This window comes from Haliotis rufescens, unplaced genomic scaffold (assembly GCF_023055435.1).
Source record: "Haliotis rufescens isolate VD_foot unplaced genomic scaffold, xgHalRufe1.0.p SCAF_7, whole genome shotgun sequence".
NCBI lineage: Eukaryota > Metazoa > Mollusca > Gastropoda > Lepetellida > Haliotidae > Haliotis > Haliotis rufescens.
The window spans coordinates 49,460,526-49,488,096 of NW_025964361.1; the positions used below are offsets into that span (position 1 = coordinate 49,460,526).

At 40.6% G+C, this 27,571-nt stretch overlaps 1 protein-coding gene across 1 annotated transcript; it reads left to right on the forward strand.

The window, feature by feature from the left end:
- The first annotated feature begins 1,400 nt into the window (after positions 1–1,400).
- Positions 1,401–24,577, forward strand: LOC124110474 (microsomal glutathione S-transferase 2-like). Its single transcript, XM_046469854.2, has 5 exons — positions 1,401–1,558; positions 7,976–8,075; positions 14,851–14,921; positions 17,984–18,065; positions 20,875–24,577. Exons 1-5 carry the CDS (start codon positions 1,474–1,476, stop codon positions 21,026–21,028), a joined length of 492 nt encoding a protein of 163 aa, XP_046325810.1. The 5' UTR covers positions 1,401–1,473; the 3' UTR covers positions 21,029–24,577.
- The last annotated feature ends 2,994 nt before the right edge of the window (positions 24,578–27,571 follow it).

The window sequence follows — 27,571 nt, forward strand, 5'->3', positions numbered from 1 at the left end:
AGAAATGGGAAATGTTCATAGCTTTCGCCCATGGGAGCCGTGTCAATTTTGCACTTGTCAGAGGGGTACACAAAATATGTGATGTAGGATACCAGTTGTCGGAATTTCATTTTTTGTGGAAGCCTTGGTCGCTGAGTGGGTTAGATCGCTGACTTCGTCTGCTGGCGATTAGGTGCCTCTCTCTGGCAGTGTGGGTTCGAATCCTGGACGGGATTCAACAGTGATCTTAGTTGATCTGATTTTAATGAGATTGGGTATTATAAGTTACAGTGAACCGCACTTTGCATGAGATCTTAAGGGCCGTTTTATAATAAGTATATCCATTTTCACTTTAATATTGTGAGTGAGTGAGTTGGGTTTAACGCCGCTTTTAACAGTATTCCAGTTATATCGCGGCGTGTCAGCTTAATGTGGGAGAAAAGCCCGAAGTGATGCAGGTCTCAGACGTTTACCACTTCGGTGAAACCAACGAGCACGGGTATGGTGCTGACAAACCTAGAAACATAATTGGGGCGAACCGGGATTCGAACCCACAATCATAGGTTTCTGGCGTGCCCAAGGGACGCAACTCTGCACAGCGAGTCGCGGCGCCTTAGACGACTGGGCACCCGTGCCCCCACTTTAATATGGAACACGAGCTACATATTTGACAAATAAACCAGCTAATTCTATAATATCCTCGATCTATGGTATCTGTTCTCAGTTCTCAGGTCTCAGTTACCGCGCACCATTAACTTCAAATTTAACTCGACCTGTATGTACTCTGAAAAATAATGGATTGCTCAAACAATAGAATGACGTCACAAATGTGTTTTGAACCGCAAAAACAGAAGCAGTGGCTTAATTTGACTAACATATAGCCTATGAAATCTTACATAATACACTTCTCTCATCTAAAGGGGGCACGGGTGGCCCAGCCGTCTAAGGCACCGCGATTGGCTGTGCAGAGTTGCTTCCCTTGGACATGCCAGAAACCTATGATTGTGGGTTCGAATCCCGGTTCGCCCCGATAATGTTTCTAGGTTTGTCAGCTCCATACCATTGCTCGTGGGTTTCACCGAATTGGTAAACGTCTGGGACCTGCATCATTTTTCTCTTACATTAAGCATACACGCTGTGATATAACTGGAATGCTGTTAAAAGCGGCGTTAAACCCAACTCATCCATTCGTCACCACTCGCCCCTTTCCGTAACCTGGCTTGTCCCGCAATAACACGAGTTGGTCACGAATGCCAACTCATCCACTCTCTCCTCTAAAATTAAAACAAATAATTTTCATCATTCTGATTTCATGAGAATATATATGTGTGTGTGTGTGTGTGTGTGTGTGTGTGTGTGTGTGTGTGCGTGCGTGCGTGCTTGTGTGGACAGATCACTGTATCTGAGCTGACAACGCGCACATGTGAACTTTGCCCCCCGACCTCGGTGAACATTTTGCAAAGGGTATATCAGAACAGGAAGGCAAGAGTCAAGATGAGCGAGGTTACCGGGTCTTTTCTTCGTGTCGAGAATCTGTTATGGCCTGGAGTGGTCACCCTTATCTCGGGAATGCAGCTGGGTAAGTTGTCACGCAATGTAATTTTACTTATATCGATGTACACGACTCGTCTTCTGCTGGATTTTGCTCGGGACATCAATGGATGCGACCGTGTTGCTGGCACGTTTCAAATATCACTCGGGCAGACACAAGTCCATGCTATGCGATAAGGGAGAATATACTCCAGAATCGTGTTCCAGTTGTAAATGATAGTGTAATTACAGTAATCACTAACTGCTTCATTGATATACTTGAATAGATTGAGTCAGCTTACAAGACAATATATGTTGAATGGCTTGAACCAAACTTTGTAGGACCCCAGCAAACGTTGGGTTTTCGTTGCTACAACGTTGTGACTGTACGTTGTCACAACGTAAATCTGTAGGCTCCCAGATTGGGTGCTACAACGGTGTGCGTAACCCGAAATACAACCAAATCAAGACGTTGTCACAACGTCCGTTTCTTACGTTGTTACAACGTTTATCCAAAACGTTGCGACAACGTTTCTCTCGCATACATATGGGCGACAATACAACCAAGGCTGAACGTTGTTGCAATATATATATATTCTGGCAAGACGATATTATTCATCACCCATACCATATTTCCTTGGAGTGACTTCAACCACATTTGATGCTAAAGTAGTTTGGATCGATTAGAGGTGTTCTTGGTAATACTCGTGTGGTTGATTATGCGTTTGATGTTTTCTAAAGAATGTGCAAATCATGTATGTAAGTCACTTTTACACCACCCTGATTCCCCTAAATTGTAATAAATGGATAACTGATATGTTCCTGCATCTGCCTCTGAAACAAATAAGGTTTGACATAGGGTTTTCTGGCAAATGAAAATAAAACAGGAATTAAAATTCATAAATTTAATTCATTGAATATTGAATGTCTTTGGAGTCTTTATTTGTTCCTGTAGATGATCTCTGCACTATAAAATAACGTAAACAGTCTACTTGTACGACAAGTATAACATTTCACCTTACACATAAATATACTGTATTCATAATCATGGGAATTTCCCAAACTTGTACAGTACTTGAAACTTAAAAGGCGACTATGCTTGTCGTAAAGGGCGACTAACAGGATCGGGTGGTCAGGCTCGCTGACTTGGTTTATACATGTCATTGATCCCAATTGCGTGGATCGATGCTCATGATCTGGTCCAGACTCGATCATTTTACAGACCGCCGTCATATAGCTAGAATATTGCTGAGTGTGGCGTTAAACAACAAACAACAGCAAAACCTGTGTTAATGCAAAAAGCATATTTAAGTCAATTCTTATAAATAAATGTCAACAATTGACGTCACACACTGATTATCTATTACACACAGAAATCTAGAGACAGCAATACGAAATCTGTGACCAATCTCATTAAAATCAGATCTTAGTTCTCGCTGCCGCTAAACAAAGATCTGAGGACATCCCATTACGGGTCGTGTCAAATTGACCTTTCGCAAACTCTGACCGACCAATGGAATTACTAACAAGAAGTCAACATTAGCCAATCAGAAGGCAGCTTTCTCGTGCTTTACGGCACTAATTTCAAATTGGCGACTACGCATCGAAAGATATTTTGACAAATTCTCGCTTAAAAATTTGAAACCTGAACAAAAGAACGTTCTAGAATGGCTAATACATGGTCTAGATTGAAAAGATTCAGTTGTTAAGCCCGTAACTATCGTTCAGAATACCCCGTTTTAACGTTTTCGAGGCTGCATCATTAGAAATCACATTCCGGCTGTCACTTTCATGATCTGCTAAGCGACGCTCTGATTGGTGGGATGAAAGGTCATTCTGACCTGGCCCCTAATGGGATGTCCTCAGATCTTTGTTTAGCGGTAGCAAGAACTAAGGTCTGATTTTAATGAGATTGAATCCGTGACGTACAGTCCGGCACTTTTGCAACACAAGTAGTCCAGTAACGGGCGTGGTCTTATTATTTTTCGGTTGATGGAAACAGAAGTGAAAAGTTATATGCTCAGTTAACCAATGAAATGCCATGGACCCACTTGATATTTCTTCATCATAATATATTTTTCACATAACATTAACGTAAGACGAGGGTTAGAGAAATACCACTTCTTATGGTGCATTTCCAGAAGCATATGACGTACCTATGGTATCCTCTGTATCTAATACAGAAAATATTTCACATTTAATCCTGAGGTCCAACTAAAATATGCCTGTAATACACTGGAATTAGCATTTTGCTGTCAGGATCCCGGAAGTGAATTGAAAGGTGCATTTCGAGATACTTATTTCAGAAATAGATTGTTTTATCATAACCTCGTCGGCATATAGGTACAATGTGACAGTACATTCAATGACAGAAGTTTTGTATCGTAAATGAACCGCATATCATGAAACACAACAGAGTACTGTTGCAAATTTGCTCAGTGAATGCATGGCTTGGCGAACTCGAGGTCGTTGATCATGTTTATTTCACGTTTCATAGTGGTGTTTGCTGCACAACGCACTGTCGTTTTGAGTCCAGTTGACAAAAAAAACTTTTTGTGCTATGATTTTCATCTAAACATATTACGATGTAAATGAAATTAGTTCACAAAATAACTTGTGTGTCAAAATAAATATTCAGAAGGGGTGATAACTCTATTCAGTGTGTACAATGACAGATGATACTTTACTTGTTCTTCAAACATCACTTATTTAACCGATTATTACCGATTGAGATTGCACCGTGCACAACAAAAGTAATAATGTGTGAACTGTTTAAAATAAGTTAAAAGGAAACTTAAAATTGATAAATATAAATAATGCATGAAATTGAAGAAATATAAGAATTGATACAAACACCAACTTCTTGAACATCCTGACCTAATCCTGTATGATGATAGGTAATTGTATATCAAAAGGAAGCTACTAATACATTTATCCTGAATAGTTTGAAAATGTCTAGATCAGATATGATTACAGATAAAATAACAAAAGATGAATAGGAATCAACTTCAATTGGAAATCAAGCCAAGATAAAACATATGTATTGGTACAAGTTATGTTGATGGAACAATCTGAATTTCTCATATTTAATAAAGAAAAACAAACCGAAATTTCCATGTCTTGGTTTCTCACAATATAAGTTTTCAAAACTTAACATGGACCGGGTGTCTTTGTCAGTCAAAAGCACCTAATTAAATTCCAGGAGAAAATAATTTTCTTGCTTGTAAACAAATGGTACAATGTACTTTTTTAGTGTCTGATAAATATTGGCCATTTTGTTTTGTGAGTGAATAAGGCTTTTCACTTCCTCGTCCTATTTAAGTGAAGTGTGACAGGAAGCACATTTGTTGATTGAATGATTATGGCTTCCGCGTCCTTTGACAGGACGCACATTGTAACCAGTGTATTACTGTCAACAGAAAGCTCCTCCAGATATCTATCACCGGATACTAGTACTTTATTGTGTTGACTCGCTGGACTCAAAGCCTGAAATGAATAATTCAATAATACGGTATTGTTATATTTCTACTGCCAAAATTTGTTTTATAAACAATGCATATACACCTTCTCTCAAAATATTGCTTATTTAGAAAACAACATTCTTCTGAAATAGAGACATTTAAGGAAAATTAATCACAGTGTGTAACATTACATGCTACTTTAGAACAATCTTGAAGGCATCAATTCATCTGGGTCAATATCAGGGTTCAACAGCTGTGGTCACCGTAACAAGATATATTCCTGAAGATACTAAGCAAGCTTTAAGATTCCCAATATGGGTTTTGACGATGGAAACAGTTCCAAAAGCAGGAATAAGTTAAATAAGGGACATGTCACTGTTTTAAGCAAGCAATGTTGCCTGAATGCGAACTCAAGGTATGAAAATTTCAAATTACTATGTAATAAGACTCTTCTAATTGTACCTACATCTTAATTGTTACTCGTGGTTCATGTTTACAAGTTGTCCATGGAGGCGGGATATGATAGCACACATACATACAGGAATTCTCACGTTTACGAGTAAGTGAGTATGCTTTAACGCCGCTTTTAGCAATATTTCAGCAATATCACGGTGGGGGACACCAGAAATGGGTTTCACACACTGTAACCATGTCGGGAATCGAACCCGGGTCTTTGGTGTGACAAGCGAACGCTTTAACCACTGGGCTACCCGACCGCCCCTCTTGCGTTTACAGCACAGTGCGCATGAACACACATAGAAGACCCATGCCTGGGGCAATTTGTGTGAGTTGTTTAGTTTCTGGAAACTATCAATCTCTGTCGTACATCACACATGCGACGTGTGAGGAGTGATGCGAGTTATATTATGACCTAAACAAAATAGATTCCCTTTCGACCAGTAACAGTCTTACTCACGCCTGCAAAAATGTTTGGCTGTAATTGCTGGTGTCACTATCTGTAAACAGCTTCGATGCTTGTCGTAACAGGATCGGGTGGTCAGACTCGCCTCATGGTGTACAACCTCCTTGAAGATCCGGCTTACACTTGGTCTTTAACAACACATGCTTGTCGTAAGAGGCGACTAACGGAATCAGGTGGTCAGGCTCGCTGACTAGGTTGATGCTTGTCATCGTATCCCAATTGCGTGGATTGATGCTCATGATATCAATCACTGGATTGTCTGGTCCAGATTTGATTATTTACAGACCGCCGTCATATAGTTGGAATATTGCTGAGTGCGGCGTTAAACAACAAACCAACCATTCAACCAAACAGCTATGATGTAATGCTATGGAAGAAAAGCAATGGCAGTTAATAAACTGTATTTGAAATATCAAATTAAAATTATAAGATGTAATAAGTTTAATATTTTTCACCGTAACGTAAAACGTTGTTATGGAGGGGGGCAATTGCGTTCAGGTATATTATTCATTATATTCAAGGGATGAAAATCCTAATGCCAAATATATTTGATCGTAATGATCTGTTTTTCTAAGAAAATAAAGTTGATGTTGATGAAAGTCTCCTATTCCTATGACTATCGCGAACCAAACTGCATGAGGTCGCAACAACACTCCAGAATCATTGTTACTTAAATGTTGTGTGATATCACAAACACAATGTTTTCACATCAATATGCAACATTGTTATTACGTTATTAATGTTACACATAGACATAATAATAACATTGTGACAGTGTTATATCACAAAGTCACCAATCTACAACCTTACCACAAGGTTGTGAAGAGGTAGTGTGTTAACTGGAACAGCCACTTTGCCGAAACTTAGCCAACTTTACTTTAACATGCAATAAGGGGCGGTTGGGTAGCCTGGTGGTTAAAGCGTTCGCTCGTCACGCTGAAAACCCGAGTTCGATTCCCAACATGGGTACAATGTGTGAAGCCCATTTCTGGTGTCCCCCGCCGTGATATTGCTGGAATATTGCTAAAAGTGGCGTAAAATCAAACTCACTCACTCACTCATTAACATGCAATAAATTCATTGTAATTATTAACTGAACTAATTTAAAGTTCCACAGTTGTAATTAGAGAGTGAATCTTTATAAAATATTTAATAAATGATTAATGCCTAGTCAGAAAATGTGCAGAGTATCCAAAACTCAGGTGTGTTCAAGCTATTGGCATGAACCATTGCTCATGAAGTCGACCACTGGTTTACCATGCCAAGACGAAAGCACCTACGGTCAAGGTCGATTACAGATATGGCTTTTTTGAAAAGGAAGGGTGAATTTTGTGATTTGGTAATTCACGTTCATCTATCATGTTATTTTGTTGCAAATATATCGCCCTACAAGTTTGTGTATATGTATTTTGTATATATCTACTGACATGTCCGAATGTATACAGAGAATCGCCCCTTTGTGTCTCTTGATATCAAATGTATCAACACGAGATAATAAAAGTTTTTCCACTTTTATCAACGAGTGTTGATATATTTGATATCAAAAGACACAAGGGTGAGATTTTATTTATCATCCAACATTCTTCCAGTTTTTCAGTTTGTAGACAGTAATAAGCAGTGTCTTAAGTGTAAAAAGTACTACTGACAGCTTCAGTAGCAGAGCCATTAGTGATGTAATTTGATTGTGACGTCATGGTAACCAATGATGTCACAATTGTCTGCAAAGCAATATGATACTATTTTAATGCAGCAATATCTACAATGTAGATACCCATTGATCTCACCCAAGCCATATCTCCTGTGGGAGCCAGTTTGGGATGATAAAAATGTTTAGTATGCTTCAAAAGTTTGATCACGATATGGCTGAAATACTGTCGATGTGACGTTAAATCTTAACTCACTCAATTCAAAAGTTTGTGGGGGTGACATATCTCAAACATATCTGATACTGGCTAAAAAACAGCTTTTGTTCACTATCAATGGGGGACAAGATATTCATGAACACATCATTGTCACAGAACAAATAGTTTGTAAGAATCACCCAGGCTTTGTATGTAACATGTTTTTTCCTTCACAAATGTAGCAAAATTTGCTGTCAATGTGGGTGTTCAGAGGAAGAAGCACAAGGTACCCTACCCTGCAACATCAGGGGAGCCTGCCTTCGAAAGAGCATTTCGAGCGCAGTGAGTACAACATTTTTGCCTCTAAACATTTGATCATTGAGAAAGTTCTTAATTTCAGAGTCACATCAAATGCATCCATTTGTTTACCCTTAGAAAACACATGTGTACTTTTGGCATACACTCTCTACATTCCTGTGGTAAATAGGGGCATGGATAGCCCAGTTGTCTAAGGTGCCGCAATTCGCTGTGCATAGTTGCGTCCCTTGGCCACACCAGAAACTTATGATTGTGGGTTCGAATCCCGGTTCGCCCTGATGATGTTTGGGTTTGTCAGCACCATACCCGTGCTCGTGGGTTTCACCGAAGTGGTAAACGTCTAAGGCCTGCCTCACTTCGGGCTTTCCTCCTTGATCAAGCTGACATGCCGTGATATAACTGGAATACTGTTAAAAGCAGCTTTAAGCCCAACTCACTCACTCACTCACTCACTCACTCACTCACTCACTCACTCACTGTGGTAAATACACACATCCTATAACCAGAAGGTTGTATACAAATAATGATTATTGTTGATGGCATTTTTCTATCCGCATGTGGATTTAAGGAAGAATCATCCTTGATTATCAGGGGTATTATATTTCCATTCTTTATGATAAGTTCCCAGGACCCATTTGCCACAATTCAATAACACAATGCTGAAAGTAGCTGTCCCATCAGATTACTGTCATGAGCGAGAGATGGTGTGCACTAAGAACATGATGCCAGGGATGGAGGTGGGGATGTCAGGAAGCTGTGGTAGCGACAGGGCCCAGGAAATTTATAACAACAGAATGGAGACATGGATCCTAAGGCTGGGACGAGTTTAAATTTACTACCTGGGTATCCACCCCCCTATTACTTGACTCTACCCAAGTACCCACTGTAGGTCTCAGTAGATGTCTTAAAATGTCTAATTGAACATTTTTAGCATAGCCCTGGCCATGTTTTAGATACATGTATTATGTCAACGCGTATTTTGACGGGGAATTAGCTCTGGGGGAATAAAGGACAAAATCGACATCACTGTCGAACGCTTTATGCACAACATGTCAACAATAAACAACAATTGCACAATGAGCGGAATACCTGCTCTGACAACACAAACACAGCGATGAGCGGACCTTCCAGCTCAGGCATATGAGGTGAGCTCCAGCTCACCTCAGGGCGTTTCCTACGAGCGGCACATCCTGCTCGAGGTCGTCCCTACACCAGCACTCAGAATACCAAGCCTGACTAACACCCAAGTAAAAGTGTAATGGTAACACATATAAAGTAATGAACAACAATGGACAGACAAAGAGACAATGACGTTGCTTTGGACATTGGACATGTGGGCGTGATTAACCAACACAGTTCATGGGATGATCAATTAAGGCAATAAATGCCATACTAGAAAAAGCAGTAGTTAAAGGGAAGTGATATAGTAGTCCAGGCTGACTGACAGTCAAAATACAATGAAATGTTGGTGAGGATTAACAACGGGGATTAGTGACAATTAAGTTATGGAGACATATACTTGTCATGGCTACAGGGTAATTAGCCTTTGCGATCAAATGTACTTCAGACAATGGTAGTCGTAAATCAGTTGCTATGACAGTTATCTAAGCATACATACACTGAAGTTGAATTAAGTTATGTCTTTATTTAACAATATGAAAAATCAGAAGGAATGGGTGCATAGTGAGAAAGAAATGCAAACATTAGTGACTTGTAGTGTAACCATAGAGTCCTAGATAATTTTGTCATTAAACAATATATCACATGACTAACCACTGGTCCGGGTAGTCCTGTGGGTACCCGGGTCCTACTCAGGACCAACTTGAGTTACCCCTCCCAGCCCTAAAGGATCCATTGAATAATGGAGGATGGGGATACAAAGGTCCTGATCTTTCATATAGATATTCAGAGTTCCAGATACACGGTAAACTACGGTTATAACGAACTCAAAGGGACCTCTAATTTTAGTTCGTAATAACCATAGTTTGTTATAAGCATATATACATCATATATACAACAAATAGCTGGGACTAAAAAATAAGTTTGTAATATCAGTCAGTTCGTTATAAGCATGTTCTTTATAAACGTAGTATACTGTATTGCATATTTGCTTAAAATACATGACCCGTGAAGATGCGACTAACGGGATTGGGTGGTCAGGCTCACTGACTTGGTTGATGCATGTCATTGATCCCAATTGCGTGGATCGATGCTCATGATATTAATCACTGGATTGTCTGGTCCAGGCTTGATTATTTACAGACCGCCGTCATATAGCTGGAATATTGCTGAGTGCGGCGTTAAACAACAAACCAACCAACCAACCAACTTAAAATACACAAAATATATCACAATTACCCAATTACTTTTGACTCTCTTGCATTCAAATATGTATGAAAAATTTAAACCCCCAATAATATCACAACACTATATAATTACCCAAAGCATTCTTTTTTAAATTGTGTACCAATAATACAAAGGGTCACGGGAATCACGCACGTTGAGACGTCCAATGCTAATACCGTATTCGTGCGTGCATGATTCCCATGCACCCTTTCAAGTTGAGGTTATTGGTTCAACTGTTCAACTGCAGATGGCTGTTTCAATGAATGCTCGTTCCACTCGTGACGAATAGGTCTGGTTGTTGATGAAATATAGTGATAGCTAAATAGACAGATTTTTTATTAATGTACCGATTGTCTTTAAAGGTAATATCCAGTTATGTTAATGTATGACTGTTTAATAATCTCATTCAAACTTTGACTGGAGTGGGTCCAATAGTTTTTCAGATATTGTAGTAAACGTCGGTACCTTAAATTACCTTCCAGACTATAGTGTATAATGCTGATTCTAATACTACACAGCTAGTGTATAATGCTGATTGTAATACTACCCAGCTAGTGTATAATGCTGATTGTAATACTGCCCAGCTAGTGTATAACGCTGATTTTAATACTACCCAGCTAGTGTATTGTGCTGATTGTAATACTACCCAGCTAGTGAATAATGCTGATTGTAATACTACCCAGCTAGTGTATAATGCTGATTGTAATACTGCCCAGCTAGTGTATAATGCTGATTGTAATACTACCCAGCTAGTGTATTGTGCTGATTGTAATACTACCCAGCTAGTGAATAATGCTGATTGTAATACTACCAAGCTAGTGTATAATGCTGATTGTAATACTACCCAGCTAGTGTATAATGCTGATTGTAATACTACCCAGCTAGTGTATTGTGCTGATTGTAATACTACCCAGCTAGTGTATTGTGCTGATTGTAATACTGCCCAGCTAGTGTATAATGCTGATTGTAATACTACCCAGCTAGTGTATAATGCTGATTGTAATACTGCCCAGCTTGTGTTTAATGCTGATTGTAATACTACCCAGCTAGTGTATAATGCTGAATGTAATACTGCCTAACTAGTGTTTAATGCTGATTGTCATACTGCCCAGCTAGTATATTGTGCTGATTGTAATACTGCCTAACTAGTGTATAATGCTGATTGTAATACTACCCAGCCAGTGTATAATGCTGATTGTAAAACTACCCAGCTAGTGTATAATGCTGATTGTAATACTACCCAGCTAGTGTATTGTGCTGATTGTAATACTGCCTAAATAGTGTATAATGCTGATTGTAATACTACCCAGCTAGTGTATAATGCTGATTGTAATACTGCCCAGCTAGTGTATAATGCTGATTGAAATACTACCCAGCTAGTGTATTGTGCTGATTGTAATACTGCCTAACTAGTGTATAATGCTGATTGTAATACTACCCAGCTAGTGTATAATGCTGAATGTTATACTACCCAGCTAGGGTAATACTACCCAGCTAGTGTATAATGCTGACTGTAATACTGCCCAGCTAGTGTATAATGCTGATTGTAATACTACCCAGCTAGTGTATTGTGCTGATTGTAATACTGCTTAACTAGTGTATAATGCTGATTGTAATACTACCCAGCTAGTGTATAATGCTGATTGTAATACTGCCCAGCTAGTGTATAATGCTGATTGAAATACTACCCAGCTAGTGTATTGTGCTGATTGTAATACTGCCTAACTAGTGTATAATGCTGATTGTAATACTACCCAGCTAGTGTATAATGCTGATTGTAATACTACCCAGCTAGGGTAATACTACCCAGCTAGTGTATAATGCTGACTGTAATACTGCCCAGCTAGTGTATAATGCTGATTGTAATACTACCCAGCTAGGGTAATACTACCCAGCTAGTGTATAATGCTGACTGTAATACTACCCAGCTAGTGTATAATGCTGATTGTTATACTGCCAAGCTAAGGTATAATGCTGATTTTAATACTACCCAGCTAGTGTATTGTGCTGATTGTAATACTACCCAGCTAGTGTATAATGCTGATTGTAATACTGCCCAGCTAGTGTATAATGCTGATTTTAATACTACCCAGCTAGTGTATTGTGCTGATTGTAATACTACCCAGCTAGTGAATAATGCTGATTGTAATACTGCCCAGCTAGTGTATAATGCTGATTGTAATACTACCCAGCTAGTATATTGTGCTGATTGTCATACTACCCAGCTAGTATATTGTGCTGATTGTAATACTGCCTAACTAGTGTATAATGCTGATTGTAATACTACCCAGCTAGTGTATAATGCTGATTGTAAAACTACCCAGCTAGTGTATAATGCTGATTGTAATACTACCCAGCTAGTGTATTGTGCTGATTGTAATACTGCCTAAATAGTGTATAATGCTGATTGTAATACTGCCCAGCTAGTGTATAATGCTGATTGTAATACTGCCTAACTAGTGTTTAATGCTGATTGTAATACTACCCAGCTAGTGTATAATGCTGATTGTAATACTGCCCAGCTAGTGTATAATGCTGATTGAAATACTACCCAGCTAGTGTATTGTGCTGATTGTAATACTGCCTAACTAGTGTATAATGCTGATTGTAATACTACCAAGCTAGTGTATAATGCTGATTGTAATACAACCCAGCTAGGGTAATACTACCCAGCTAGTGTATAATGCTGACTGTAATACTGCCCAGCTAGTGTATAATGCTGATTGTAATACTACCCAGCTAGTGTATAATGCTGACTGTAATACTACCCAGCTAGTGTATAATGCTGATTGTAATACTACCCAGCTAGTGTATAATGCTGATTGTAATACTGCCCAGCTAGTGTATAATGCTGATTGTAATACTGCCCAGCTAGTGTATAATGCTGATTGTAATACTACCCAGCTAGTGTATAATGCTGATTGTAATACTGCCCAGCTAGTGTATAATGCTGATTGTAATACTACCCAGCTAGTGTATAATGCTGACTGTAATACTGCCCAGCTAGTGTATAATGCTGATTGTAATACTGCCCAGCTAGTGTATAATGCTGATTGTAATACTACCCAGCTAGTGTATAATGCTGATTGTAATACTACCCAGCTAGTGTATAATGCTAAAGGTAACACTTCCCAGCTAGTGTATAATGCTGATTATAATACTGCCCAGCTAGTGTATAATGCTGATTGTAATACTACCCAGCTAGTGTATTGTGCTGATTGTAATACTGCCTAACTAGTGTATAATGCTGATTACAATACTGCCCAACTAGTGTATAATGCTGATTGTAATACTACCCAGCTAGTGTATTGTGCTGATTGTAATACTGCCTAACTAGTGTATAATGCTGATTGTAATACTACCCAGCTAGTGTATAATGCTGATTGTAATACTACCCAGCTAGTGTATTGTGCTGATTGTAATACTGCCTAAATAGTGTATAATGCTGATTGTAATACTACCCAGCTAGTGTATAATGCTGATTGTAATACTACCCAGCTAGTGTATTGTGCTGATTGTAATACTGCCTAAATAGTGTATAATGCTGATTGTAATACTACCCAGCTAGTGTATAATGCTGATTGTAATACTACCCAGCTAGTGTATTGTGCTGATTGTAATACTGCCTAACTAGTGTATAATGCTGATTACAATACTGCCCAACTAGTGTATAATGCTGATTGTAATACTACCCAGCTAGTGTATTGTGCTGATTGTAATACTGCCTAACTAGTGTATAATGCTGATTGTAATACTACCCAGCTAGTGTATAATGCTGATTGTAATACTACCCAGCTAGTGTATTGTGCTGATTGTAATACTGCCTAAATAGTGTATAATGCTGATTGTAATACTACCCAGCTAGTGTATAATGCTGATTGTAATACTACCCAGCTAGTGTATTGTGCTGATTGTAATACTGCCTAAATAGTGTATAATGCTGATTGTAATACTACCCAGCTAGTGTATAATGCTGATTGTAATACTACCCAGCTAGTGTATTGTGCTGATTGTAATACTGCCTAAATAGTGTATAATGCTGATTGTAATACTACCCAGCTAGTGTATAATGCTGATTGTAATACTACCCAGCTAGTGTATTGTGCTGATTGTAATACTGCCTAACTAGTGTATAATGCTGATTATAATACTGCCCAGCTAGTGTATAATGCTGATTGTAATACTACCCAGCTAGTGTATTGTGCTGATTGTAATACTGCCTAACTAGTGTATAATGCTGATTGAAATACTACCCAGCTAGTGTATAATGCTGATTGTAATACTGCCCAGCTAGTGTATAATGCTGATTGTAATACTACCCAGCTAGTGGATAATGCTGATTGTAATACTGCCCAGCTAGTGTATAATGCTGATTGTAATACTGCCCAGCTTGTGTATAATGCTGATTGTAATACTTCCCAGCTAGTGTATAATGCTAATATTTCCTCCCCAGAATGAACACACTGGAGTTCCACCCTATCTTCATGGCCTGTCTGTGGACCTCCTCCATCTTCTTCCATCCAGGTCAGTATCTGTACAGTCACTAGATTGCCCATCTGGTGGAATTGGCACCCCATCTGTCAAAGGCAACACAATTCACCTTCAAGAGTTGCGTCCCTTGAATGTGATTCTCGGATTGTCAGCACAGTACCCGTACTCAAGGGTTTCACCAAAGTAGAAACACCTCTTAAACCTGCATCACTTTAGGCTTTCCTCACAAGCTGTCACATTCATTCAGATCATATCTTAGTTCTCGTTACCACTAAACAAAGTGGGGCATGGGTGGCCCAGTCGTCTAAGGCGCCACAATTCGCTGTGCAGAGTTGCGTCCCTAGGGCACGTCAGAAACCTATGATTGTGGGTTCGCCCCGTTTATGTTTCTAGGTTTGTCAGCACCATACCCGTGCTCGTGGGTCTCACCGAAGTGGTAAACGTCTAAAACATGCATCACTTGGAGATTTCCTCCCATATTAAGCTGACATGCCGTGATATGACTGGAATACTGTTAAAAGCGGCGTTAAACTCACTAAACAAAGATCTAAGGACATCCCATATCAGATTACGTCAGAATGACCTTTCTCGTACTTTCATTGACCAAAGAAATGACAAAAACCAGCAGTCGACTTTAGTCAAGTAGAAAGCAGCTGTCTCAAGCTATACACCACTAGTTTCAAACTGGCAACTTCCATTCCAGACTCCGCTTGAAAAATATGTTGACAAAGTTCTCGACAAAATATCTCGTCTCTTCTGTTCAAATGTTTATCCCATGTAAGCGAGAGATTGTCGATGATTTTGGTGGAATCAGTTGTACAGGCTGTAACTGTCGTTTGGAATACCACATGTTTACCTTTTCGAGGTTGCATGATTTGAAAACACATTCTAACGTCACTTTCCTGATCTGGTAAGTGACGCTCTGGTTGGTTGGATGATAAGTTGTTCTGACGTAACTCGTAACGGAATGTCCTCAGATCTTCTAAGATCTGATTTGAATGAGATTGCACCATGACTGAAATACAGAACTCGCTCAGACTCACCAGGTGACGATCCTGAAAGTCCAACTCTTTTCCCCGACTTTTTAGAGAGCAAAGTGTTGTGATACATGGACTAAAGGAAGTAAAGTGTGGCTGCTGCAAGTCCTGCAGAGGTAACAGTTCTGTGGATAGGAGTCCATGATTATCCAAGGTGTTATATCTCCATTCCACTAACTGCCTCTGAGGTCTAGTGGTAGAGCATTCGCCCAGAGAGAGGAAGCTTCAGGGTTCCATCCCCAGGCTCGTCCTACCAAAAGACATAAAATCTCAGTGGGCTAGCACTATAAATCGGCATCAGTCTGGACTAATACAAACAGACACACACACACATACATGCACGTTGCTATGTAAGTGCAATAATCTTGGATGCGACGTTAAACCCCATTTCACCTCACCTCACCTGCGTTCCATGATGACAAATATCCTGGATCCATTTGCTATTGTATGTCAGAAACTAAAATAACTAACCTATGCAATGATTCTGGGATCATGGGTTTTCAGATGCTGAAGAAAGATTTCTAATTTTCTGTAAAACATCTCCCTCATGTATAAAAGAAAACTTTATCTCAAAATTGGGCAATCATCTGAGTATTTATGTAGCAGGGTGTGGAGTCATCCTACAGATGACATCCTTACCTTGTCAGCCTGCTGATGGTGTTAACCTCTTTGGTCATGTGGACAAGGCGTCCGACCTCGGTCAGAAGGTCCGTGGTTCGAATCCCATTGCGAGACTCGGAAATTTTATGGCCGCTACATTGGCGCCCAACGTGGGGTTGAGCACGTTCATATTAAATTTGAGCAAAATAAGCCTCAGTACCCTACTATGCGGCCCGGGACGTGCCTTCTGTTGACGGGGGAGTATGTAGCAGGGCGTGGAGTCATCCTACAGATGACATACTTACCTTGTCAGCCTGCTGATGGGGTTAACCTCTTTGGTCATGTAGACAAGGTGTCCGACCTCGGTCAGAAGGTCTGTGGTTCGAATCCCATTGCGGGACTCGGAAATTTTATGGCCGCTACATTTACAATATCTGTGTGATGCCACACCCCTTGTTATAGCACAAGAAAACGCGATAAACATGAAGTCCAAAAACGTATGATGTCCGAAAACCTATGATCCGACGATAACTCTCGTGAGATTCTCATGACAGGATAGGATAGAGATTCATTATCCTGCACAATCAAGGATGGTGGAAATGAGTGATTTTGAGGGCAAGGTTGGTCTAATTTCTTGGGCTGGGACGATACACCAACAGTGTGATCCGATGTGTATCACAATACTTTGCACACAGTCCGATACGTATCACATTACTTAAATGTGCTCCTATCTGTGGAGTGTAAGCCATCTTTCTCACAGACAAGATGGGCTAATACCCGGCACACAGCTTGCAGGGCCAAGTATGATGCAATGTATGAAAATATTTTCTTTTTCACGACTCATTTTCACTCGTAATTAGTGTTTGGTGTAACATTTATTAAAAAATACATTTAAGGTCAGAATCTATACTTTTTACTAAGTGTGCAATTGTGATCGATACTTGTTTAGAGAAGTATAATATCAGGATACATCGGAGTATCGTCCCACTACTACTTACTTCTGAATCAGGGGGCACGGGTGGCCCAGTCGTCTAAGGCGCCGCGATTCGCTGTGCAGAGTTGCGTCCCTTGGGCACACCAAGAACCTATGATTGTGGGTTCGAATCCCGGTTCGACCCAAATATGTTTCTAGGTTTGTCAGCACCATACCCGTGCTCTTGGGTTTCACCAAAGTGGTAAACGTCTGAGACCTGAATCACTTCGGGCTTTCCTCCCACATTAAGCTGACACACCACGATATAACTGGAATACTCTTAAAAGCGGCGTTAAAAACCAACTCACTCACTACTTCTGAATCATGTAATTTCCGAAACTACGGTCAGGATGTTCAATCATCGGCATCAACTGTAAAGGTTAGACCATCATGTAGTTTCTCGTCACTTACTCAGGCCATGAATGTGTGTTTTAAGACTTACATTCCTGTATATTCCAGTAACAGAAACCATTTTTCCTCACCAGGTGTCACTGCAGGAGTGGGGCTGGTATACATATACTCAAGACGGAGGTACTTCAACGCCTACTGTCAGAGTGTTGAGGGGAGGTAAGTCAGGTGGGGGGTATACATATACTCGAGACGGAGGTACTTCAATGCCTACTGTCAGAGTGTTGAGGGGAGGTAAGTCAGGTGGGGGTGGTATGCATGTACTTGAGACGGAGGTACTTCAATGCCTACTGTCAGAGTGTTGAGGGGAGGTAAGTCAGGTGGGGTGGTATGCATGTACTTGAGACGGAGGTACTTCAATGCCTACTGTCAGTGTGTTGAGGGGAGGTAAGTCAGGTGGGGTGGTATACATATACTCGAGACGGAGGTACTTCAATGCCTAATGACAGAGTGTTATGGGGAGGTAAGTCGGGTGGGTTGGTATACATGTACTTGAGATGGAGGTTCTTCAAAGCCTACTGTCAGAGTGTTGAGGGGAGGTAAGTCGGGTGGGGTGGTATGCGTGTACTCGAGACAGAGGTACTTCAACGCCTACTGTCAGAGTGTTGAGGGGAGGTAAGTCAGGTGGGGTGGTATACATGTACTTGAGATGGAGGTTCTTCAACGCCTACTGTCAGAGTGTTGAGGGGAGGTAAGTCGGGTGGGGTGGTATGCGTGTACTCGAGACAGAGGTACTTCAACGCCTACTGTCAGAGTGTTGAGGGGAGGTAAGTCAGGTGGGGTGGTATGCATGTACTCGAGACGGAGGTACTTCAATGCCTACTGTCAGAGTGTTGAGGGGAGGTAAGTCAGGTGGGGTGGTATACATATACTCGAGACGGAGGTACTTCAATGCCTACTGTCAAGGTGTTGAGGGGAGGTAAGTCAGGTGGGGTGGTATACTTGTACTTGAGACCGAGGTACTTCAATGCCTACTGTCAGAGTGTTGAGGGGAGGTAAGTCAGGTGGGGTGGTATACATGTACTTGAGACGGAGGTACTTCAATGCCTACTGTCAGAGTGTTGAGGGGAGGTAAGTCAGGTAGGGTGGTATGCATGTACTTAGCAATATTCCAGCTACGTGACAGTGGTCATCTTCCCAAGGCAAGAGCATCCACTAGCCTGTATCCACAGTCAGTATATTGTGTCTGAGTGGGGTATTCATGTTAAACTGCGGCATGGTATCTGAGTAAGCTAGCACTATAAACGGCATCAATCCGGACTAGTACAAGCAGCCACACAAACACACACACATACATGCACATCACTATATAAGTGCAATAACCTCATCCTTCCGAGGCAAGGGAGATAACTGACTCTAAAAGTCCAGTTTCTACCTTTGCTAAACAAGGCTTGAATTTCTGTCCTCGATTGTTGTGCTGCCAGTGGCTATTATGAGTTATGTCCCTTCTATGCCCCTCTTATTAACAAATTGGAATCCACCACTCATATCATTTTTGCATTTGATTCAAACAGTCAAGACGATCTGATCGAAACAGGTCTTCCTTCGCAAAGAACATCAAATCACATGAGCACCTTGATTAAAAACATGAAAAGATTTGAAAAATATCTGATGACGCCAGTTTACGGTACATATTGACAGAAATCAGTACGTTGAAATCCATGTTGTTTACGAACGTGATGTCGTTACGTGATTTTGATTTGACTATGCATAGACTTGTTTATCCAGCCAAAATATAACTCCTTAATTGCAGCCTAGTTTGGCAGGGGTAGAAACTGGACTTTCATAGCTAGTTAACTAACTTGCCTCGGGAAGATGACATGTACTCAAGACAGAAGAACCTCAATGGTTACTGTTAGAGTGTTCAGGAGAGGCATGTCAGGTGGGGTGGGGTTGAGAAAAAGGGTTACCGTATTCGACGTAATAAGCGCCCAGGGCGCTCTCAAAATTAGAAATTGAAATATAATTTTGATGAAAGAGTTGAGAGATCGTACATTTCTAGGTTTATGCTGACAGCCTGAAATGATTGAAAAGAAAAGTATGTGCGTATTATACACGACAGATATATTTTTCCAAAATTTAATTGCCCGTAATTAAGGGTTCATATAACACACGAGTGCGTATTATACACGAATAAGTAAATCCTGTATACATTGATCAATCGGAAGGGTGCTAATTGGAATTGTTCACTAGCCAATATATTAGCAAATATCGCTGTGGGCGCTTATTACGTCGAATACGATAATTGACATGATCGATTTTATTCACCATAGGGATTGAAGTAAATCGTATGTGCACTAGTGCAATTATCACTTCACGTGCACCAGTGTATTGTTTGATGTGACACTAGATACAACGTCATGGCTGAAGATAGTTGATGCCATTCTACAATTGTGGTTTTCTAAGACAGCAGTCGTGATCAGTGTATTGCACAGTGTATTGCATAGCTCAAAAAGATTAAGAAATAATTCGTAATATAGAAATCATTACACTCGCTTGTGTGTCATACACATGCTCGTTTACTATTCTTTTTGTCTGATCAACTAGATATGTTTCGACCCGTGAAGATCGGGGGTAGAATAGGTCTTCAGCAACCCATGCTTGCCGTAAAAGGCGACTATGCTTATCGTAGAAGGCGACTAAGGGGATCGGGTGGTCAGACTCGCTGACTTGGTTGATGCATGTCATCGTATCCCAAATACATGGATCGATACTCATGATGTCAATCACTGGATTGTCTGGTCCAGACTTGATTGTTAACAGACCGCAGTCATATAGCTGGACTATTGCTGTGTGCCGCGTTAAACAACAAACAAACAAAATATGTTTCACCCATCAAACAGCTTAAAATCTGAACATAGGTATTCATTCAAACTTCACATTTCACATTGACAACAATTTACTGAATTTGCCTTTACTGGTTGAAGTCTGGTTCATACCTTGTCGAACTCCATGTTTGTTTTCCCAGAATCCCAGAGTTCCTACTCGGTGTGAAGTGTCTCCAGATTATGCTGGTCACTGGTATGGCTGGACTCATCACGGTTGGCCTCCGGCACTACACTGGGATTGACCTGGCCAGCATCATCCACTCCTACATCAGCAAGGTGTTGCCAATCAACTAGACCAGCGCTCATTGTTAGGCTAAAAAAACAATAGGCTTGGTTCTCAGGCACCGCCCGCATCATCATAAAGTTTGCCACATGTTTTGTTTTTATTTCAAGTTTTAAAAAATATATAAAATTCCTAGTACTTAAAAACAATGCGAACCAATATAGAACACAGTTACTTCCCCTTACATTCACACTGCTCTACTGCACTTCTCGTGTTATGGTCATGGCGGCAATAGGAGTTTGTATGCTTGTTTATGTAGGGAGGCCCTTTCCCAGGTTGATGGTACACAACTGTTTATTTGGTTACATACTTGTTTGAACAAGCAACAACAAAAAGACACCGCCCACCCGCACTATATTTTAAAAAGTCATTGCCTGAGAACCAATTCTTTAATTTTTTAAGCCTTATGTCAAGCTAATGATTAACAGATTAATATATATATATATTATTATTATACTTTAGATAAACTACATTTTAATTTCTGTTTCATCTCAAACATATTCAGGAAACATTTGAATACATAGTCACCATACACCAATTGTGATATGACAGGTAGACACCATTAATCATATCTAGCTGGTCCACCGCTTCTTTTAAACCAGTGGTTTCAGAACAAAATAGTTTTCCTGCATGTCTTCAGCAAGTAGACTTGCCTAAAACCTGACTACAGAGGCTTTCTTGATATAAAGATGGGCATCTAGCCTATATCAAAGTCTAGTTTTCACAACTGGACCTTACATAGGCTAGTGGACACTCTAACTTCGAGGGGGGCGGTCGGGTAGCCTAGGGGTTAAAACGTTCGCACGTCACGCCGAAAACCTTGGTTCGATTTCCGACATGGGTACAATGTGTGAAGCCCATTTCTGGTGTCCCCCGCCGTGATATTGCTGGAATATTGCTAAAAGCGGCATGAAACCAATCTCTCCCTCTCACTCACTCACTCACTCACTTTTACTTCAAGGATGGAACTTGGGTGGACTACCACTCATTTCAAAGAGTTCAATTTATACTACTGACTCTGGTAACAAGGCAATGCATTGTTTGGCTCCTGCATCCTTACAGGAACTGATAGTACCATACAAGCCTGCACATTCTCCCCGATAAAAAAATCAACATGCTAATTTGTGTCTTGTTGATTTCAAACATGTCATACAACATTTACATTACAATGCTGACCCAATATTACTTCTTTTTACATTTGGGGGCCACGGGTGGCCCAGGCATCTAAGGCGCTGCAATTCGCTGTGCAGAGTTGCATCCCTTGGACACACAAGAAACCTATGATTGTAGGTTTGAATCCCGCTTTGCCCCAATTATGTTTCTAGGTTTGTGGCAAATGTCTGGTACCTGCATCACATCAGGCTTTCCTCCCACATTAAGCTGATATGCCGTGATATAACTGAAATACTGTTAAAAGCGGCGTTAAACCCAATTCACTCTTTTTACATTGGGGCAGATTTCCCTGCAGGATATTTCTAAGCTACTCATGATCTATGCAACCAATCAGGAACTCCTCGTGCTTAAGTTTGTACAGTGGGATATGGCACTCCATACTGGCTTGTATTCACTAGCATCTTCATGTTTCCATTGTGCAGAGAAGCACAGCTGATAAAACGGTGCCTTGAGGCCAGCTCCCATCTTCGATACACCACAAAGTACCACATTATTTCGTCACCTGTTTCTCATCTTCCTGAGGTAAGGGAGTTAACTGACTGTAAAAGGCAAGTTCCCACTCTTGCCAAACCAGGCTGGATTTTCTGGGCTCAATCGTAGCGTGGCTATTATGAGTTATGTCCCTTCTATATCCTTCCTATTGACCAATTAGATTCCACCTCTGATATCACTTGCATTTGATTGAATTATTATGGCGTCGCCCTGTGAAGGTGATCTGATCGATAATAACATCTATAAGTGCATCAAATCACATGAGCACCTTGATTAAAAACATAAAAAGATTTTGAAAATATCTGTTGACGCTTAGTTGTCGGTACACATGCTTTGCAAATCCTGCAACCGACTGAAATCTGCACAGCAGTTTCGAACCCGATGTCGATTTCCTTACGTGATTTTGATTTGACTGTGCATAGACTCGTTAGTGCAGCCAAAATATGACTCCGTAATTCCAGCCTTGTTCGGCAAGGATGGAAACTGGACTTTTATAGTCGGTTAACGCCCTTGTCTCGGGAAGAGGCATGTTTGACATCAGTTTGTTGGACTGTGTTCTGAGAAATATGTTTTATCCATTCATTTGTTAATGTTTTAATAACTTGTTGATTATGTCAGTTATACTGTTGATGCTGAAGTGATACATAGGATGTATAGCGAAACCTCGTTAATCCGGATACATTTGTTACCAGTGAAATTGTCCGGATTAACAAATGTCTGGATTAAAGAACAATTGTGTTGGAGAAATGTCCTATGACTGTAAGTATACATTTCTGAGAGTATTGTTCAAGGGTTTCCAGACTAACGAGGCTTGACTAACATAGTTTCTCTGTAAAAATCCTATCAGTGGGTTCTTCATGTAAAGCTCTGGTAACACAGTATACACCAGCCTCGCCATCATGGACCGTGAAACGCTGTTTATCCAGACCCTCTTTGGGACAATCTTGCCTCGGTAAGATGGAGCCTGTCTGGAATGCTTTCTTTGGGACAATCTTGCCTCGGTAAGATGGAGCCTGTCTGGAATGCTCTCTTTGGGACAATCTTGCCTCGGTAAGATGGAGCCTGTCTGGAATGCTCTCTTGGGACAATCTTGCCTCGGTATGATGGAGCCTGTCTGGAATGCCCCTTTGGGACAATCTTGCCTCGGTAAGATGGAGCCTGTCTGGAATGCTCTCTTTAGGACAATCTTGCCTCAGTAAGATGGAGCCTGTCTGGAATGCCCCCTGTGGGACAATCTTGCCTCAGTAAGATGGAGCCTGTCTGGAATGCCCCCTTTGGGACAATCTTGCCTCAGTAAGATGGAGCTTGTCTGGAATGCCCCCTTTTGGACAATTACTGTTGGAAATATACTACACAAATTGGAAAGGGATATTCTGCGTGTCCAGGCGGAAGATAAATGGGACTGTTGTTTGGAGAGGTTGTTTTGATGTCTTACAAATAAGATGCGATTCGGGCTGACCTGAACTTTTTAAGAATAAACAAAAGTAAACACTTATATATGATGTTTTCTCCTGACTTTTGTAAGAGTTTGAGCTAGCACAGTATCACCATCAGGAGATTAGTATTGTTCAGACTCACGCATGTGAGTGAACGATTCATTTTGTCATCGTGTGGGAACAGAAGTGAAGCCTGCATGTCACAAATTTTGACTTCTTCCCATTCAGTGTCTCAACCATTCTGTGAAGCTCATTTCTTGTGTCCGAACCGTGATATTGCTGGGATATTGCTTAAAGCGGCGTAAAACCATACTCACTCTCTCAGGGTCTGAACACAAACACCTGCTGTTTATACTATGCAATACGGTTTACTATATTGCGGAAATCTTCTAAACCTAGGCACGCATGTTCCCATAGTTACTTTTGTTTATTATTACCGTATTCGACGTAATAAGCGCCCAGGGCGCTCTCAAAATTAGAAATAGGGGGCTCTTATTAGAATAGTAATGTTTTTAGCCTGAAATGTTTATATACGACAGATATATTTTTCCCGAATTTAATTGCCCATAATTAAGGGTGCATATAACACACGAGTGCGTATTATACACAAATAAATCAGTCTTGTGTACATTGATCAATCGGAAGGGGTGCTAATTGGGATTGTTCACTGGCCAATATATCAACAAATATCGCCGTGGGCGCGCATTAGAGCGGGGCGCTTATTACGTCAAATACGGTACTTGAAATATAGCTTAACATGCGTGAGTCCAATTCCCAATTTGTACCGTTAACATCTCCAAACAAAGTCCGTTTTCTACCTCTGTACTCACAGAATATCCCTATCCAATCTTAAGTAGACTTTATCAGTACAAGTTATTCCTTTGTTTGGTAATTTGTTAATCTCTGTAACATGAGAGTCCACATTATCAGGATGTCACTCTACATATCATGAACAAACATTTTATTTTTAGATAGCATAGAATTAATTTAGCACTTTGGGACAGTTTCTAAACGAAGTGAAATTACGCTTTTGGTTTGTTTCAAACCAGTTTGCTTAGAAGCAGTTTACACTGGGTGACTATTTTTTACAAATATGTCTGAATCAGGGTTTTTATATTGTGGCAAATAACAAGGAGGCCTGTCAGTGGTCTTGTGTATGCATGTGTTATACCAGCCTGTGTTTCTGCAGGGAGTAATATACTACTGGTAATATTAACTGTGTTCATCCAGGCCAAGGAGCAGTGAAGCAAAGGCACTGGTTGGTTGGTTGGTTGGTTGGTAGTGTATCAAAAGGATATATGTCTTAATGTGTAATAATTAATTTTACATGATTTTATAATAAATAGAAATGTAAATGACACATACTTATGTCATTTGTTCATGGTGTCATAGCAACTAATTTGGGCCAACCTTTGTCTGAATAAACAAAGGTTAACTGTCCTGCAGCCATGGCATGTATATGTCTTGAATCACTTAATTGTCATTATTTATTTGATGATAATCACAATTGTATATCCCCATTGTCCCGCTGCCCAAGCAGACACTCTACCATGAGACCATGGAGGCAGTCTGGGCAGTCTGTGATGTTGAGGTAAGGGACTAGTACAGTATTGTGATGTTGAGGTCAGGGACTAGTACAATATTGTGACGTTGAGGTCAGGGATGAGTACAGTATTCTGATTTTAAGGTCAGGGACTAGTACAATATTGTGACGTTGAGGTCAGGGATGAGTACAGTATTGTGATGTTAAGGTCAGGGATGAGTACAATATTGTGATGTTAAGGTCAGAGACTAGTACAGTATTGTGATGTTGAGGTCAGGGACTAGTAAAGTATTGTGATGTTGAGGTCAGGGACTAGTACAGTATCGTGATGTTGAGGTCAGGGACTAGTACAGTATCGTGATGTTGAGGTCAGGGACTAGTACAGTATTATGATGGTGAGGTCAGAGACTAGTACAGTATTGTGACGTTGAGGTCAGGGACTAGTACAGTATTGTGATGGTGAGGTCAGGGACTAGTACAATATTGTGATGTTGAGGTCAGAGACTAGTACAGTATTGTGATGGTGAGGTCAGGGACTAGTACAATATTGTGACGTTGAGGTCAGGGACTAGTACAATATTGTGACGTTGAGGTCAGGGACTAGTACAGTATTGTGATGTTGAGGTCTGGGACTAGTACAGTATTGTGATGGTGAGGTCAGGGACTAGTACAGTATTGTGATGTTAAGGTTAGGGACTAGTACAGTATTGTGATGTTGAGGTCAGGGACTAGTACAATATTGTGATGTTGAGGTCAGGGACTAGTACAATATTGTGACGTTGAGGTCAGGGACTAGTACAGTATTGTGATGTTGAGGTCAGAGACTAGTACAGTATTGTGATGGTGAGGTCAGGGACTAGTACAGTATTGTGATGTTAAGGTTAGGGACCAGTACAGTATTGTGATGTTGAGGTCAGGGACTAGTACAGTATTGTGATGTTGAGGTCTGGAACACCCAATACTTGCAAGAACCAAGACATGTGGATCAGTGTTCAAGCACTGGTGTGCCAGTACAACACATGGTCACTGTGATATGGCAGGAATAGTGCTGACTGCAGCACGATGTATGCACTTACTCACTGACCAGAAAATGTACAGCATACTCCTCTGTGACTACAGTATTGTCAGGAAATCTTTTCTAGTCATTATGCACCAGCATTGACTTGTCCCAACTGACCCACATATTGATCCGAAGGTTTGAAGTCGATCAACCTTGCATTTATCTGTTGCCACCCGAACCACAAGTTTTGACCTGACAGCAAGATGGCCCGAGACTTGGTGGGTCCACAGCTTGTACTGGGGGACATTGTGCTTCCAGCGTTTATGGCCCTCCTTGTCGGGCTGTACATACAGCAGGTACATGTTGAGAACCATTGGAATAATAGGCCAGCGATTGTACATACGGAAGCATGGGTGGATGTGCTGGTTCAGTTCAATCAAAACTTTGGATGACTATGACATGCAACTTTTTATCTCCTGACCTGGTATGGGATACATGATTACTGACGATTAACACATCTTAAGATGGTGGATACTGTAAAACATATCTCATATCGTGGGGTATATGAGAGTTTTAAATGAAAATTAATTTTATTTTTTATTGATTTAATTCCCTTGGTCGTACACTTCATTTCCCTTCTTCTCTCGGGTCTTACACCCTCAAACATAATCTCAGAGTCGTGCATTACCCTACACATAAAGCTGACATGCCGCGATGTAACTGTTCAAAGTAGCTTTTAACACAACTCACTAACTAGTCCCTGTACTAAACATAACAGACACACCTCTATCCAGTACAAGCCATGGATGCTTGTCGTAAAAGGCGACTAACGGGATCGGGTGGTCAGGCTCGCCGACTTGGTTGATACATGTCATCGATCCCAATTGCGTGGATTGATGCTCATGATATC

Coding starts and splice junctions, on each gene's coding strand:
- LOC124110474 (XM_046469854.2), top strand. CDS start 1,474: ATGAGCGAGGTTACCGGGTCTTTTCTTCGTGTCGAGAATCTGTTATGG. Junction 8,076..14,850: donor GAAAGAGCATTTCGAGCGCA/GTGAGTACAACA, acceptor TTTCCTCCCCAG/AATGAACACACTGGAGTTCC. Junction 18,066..20,874: donor TGTCAGAGTGTTGAGGGGAG/GTAAGTCAGGTG, acceptor TTGTTTTCCCAG/AATCCCAGAGTTCCTACTCG.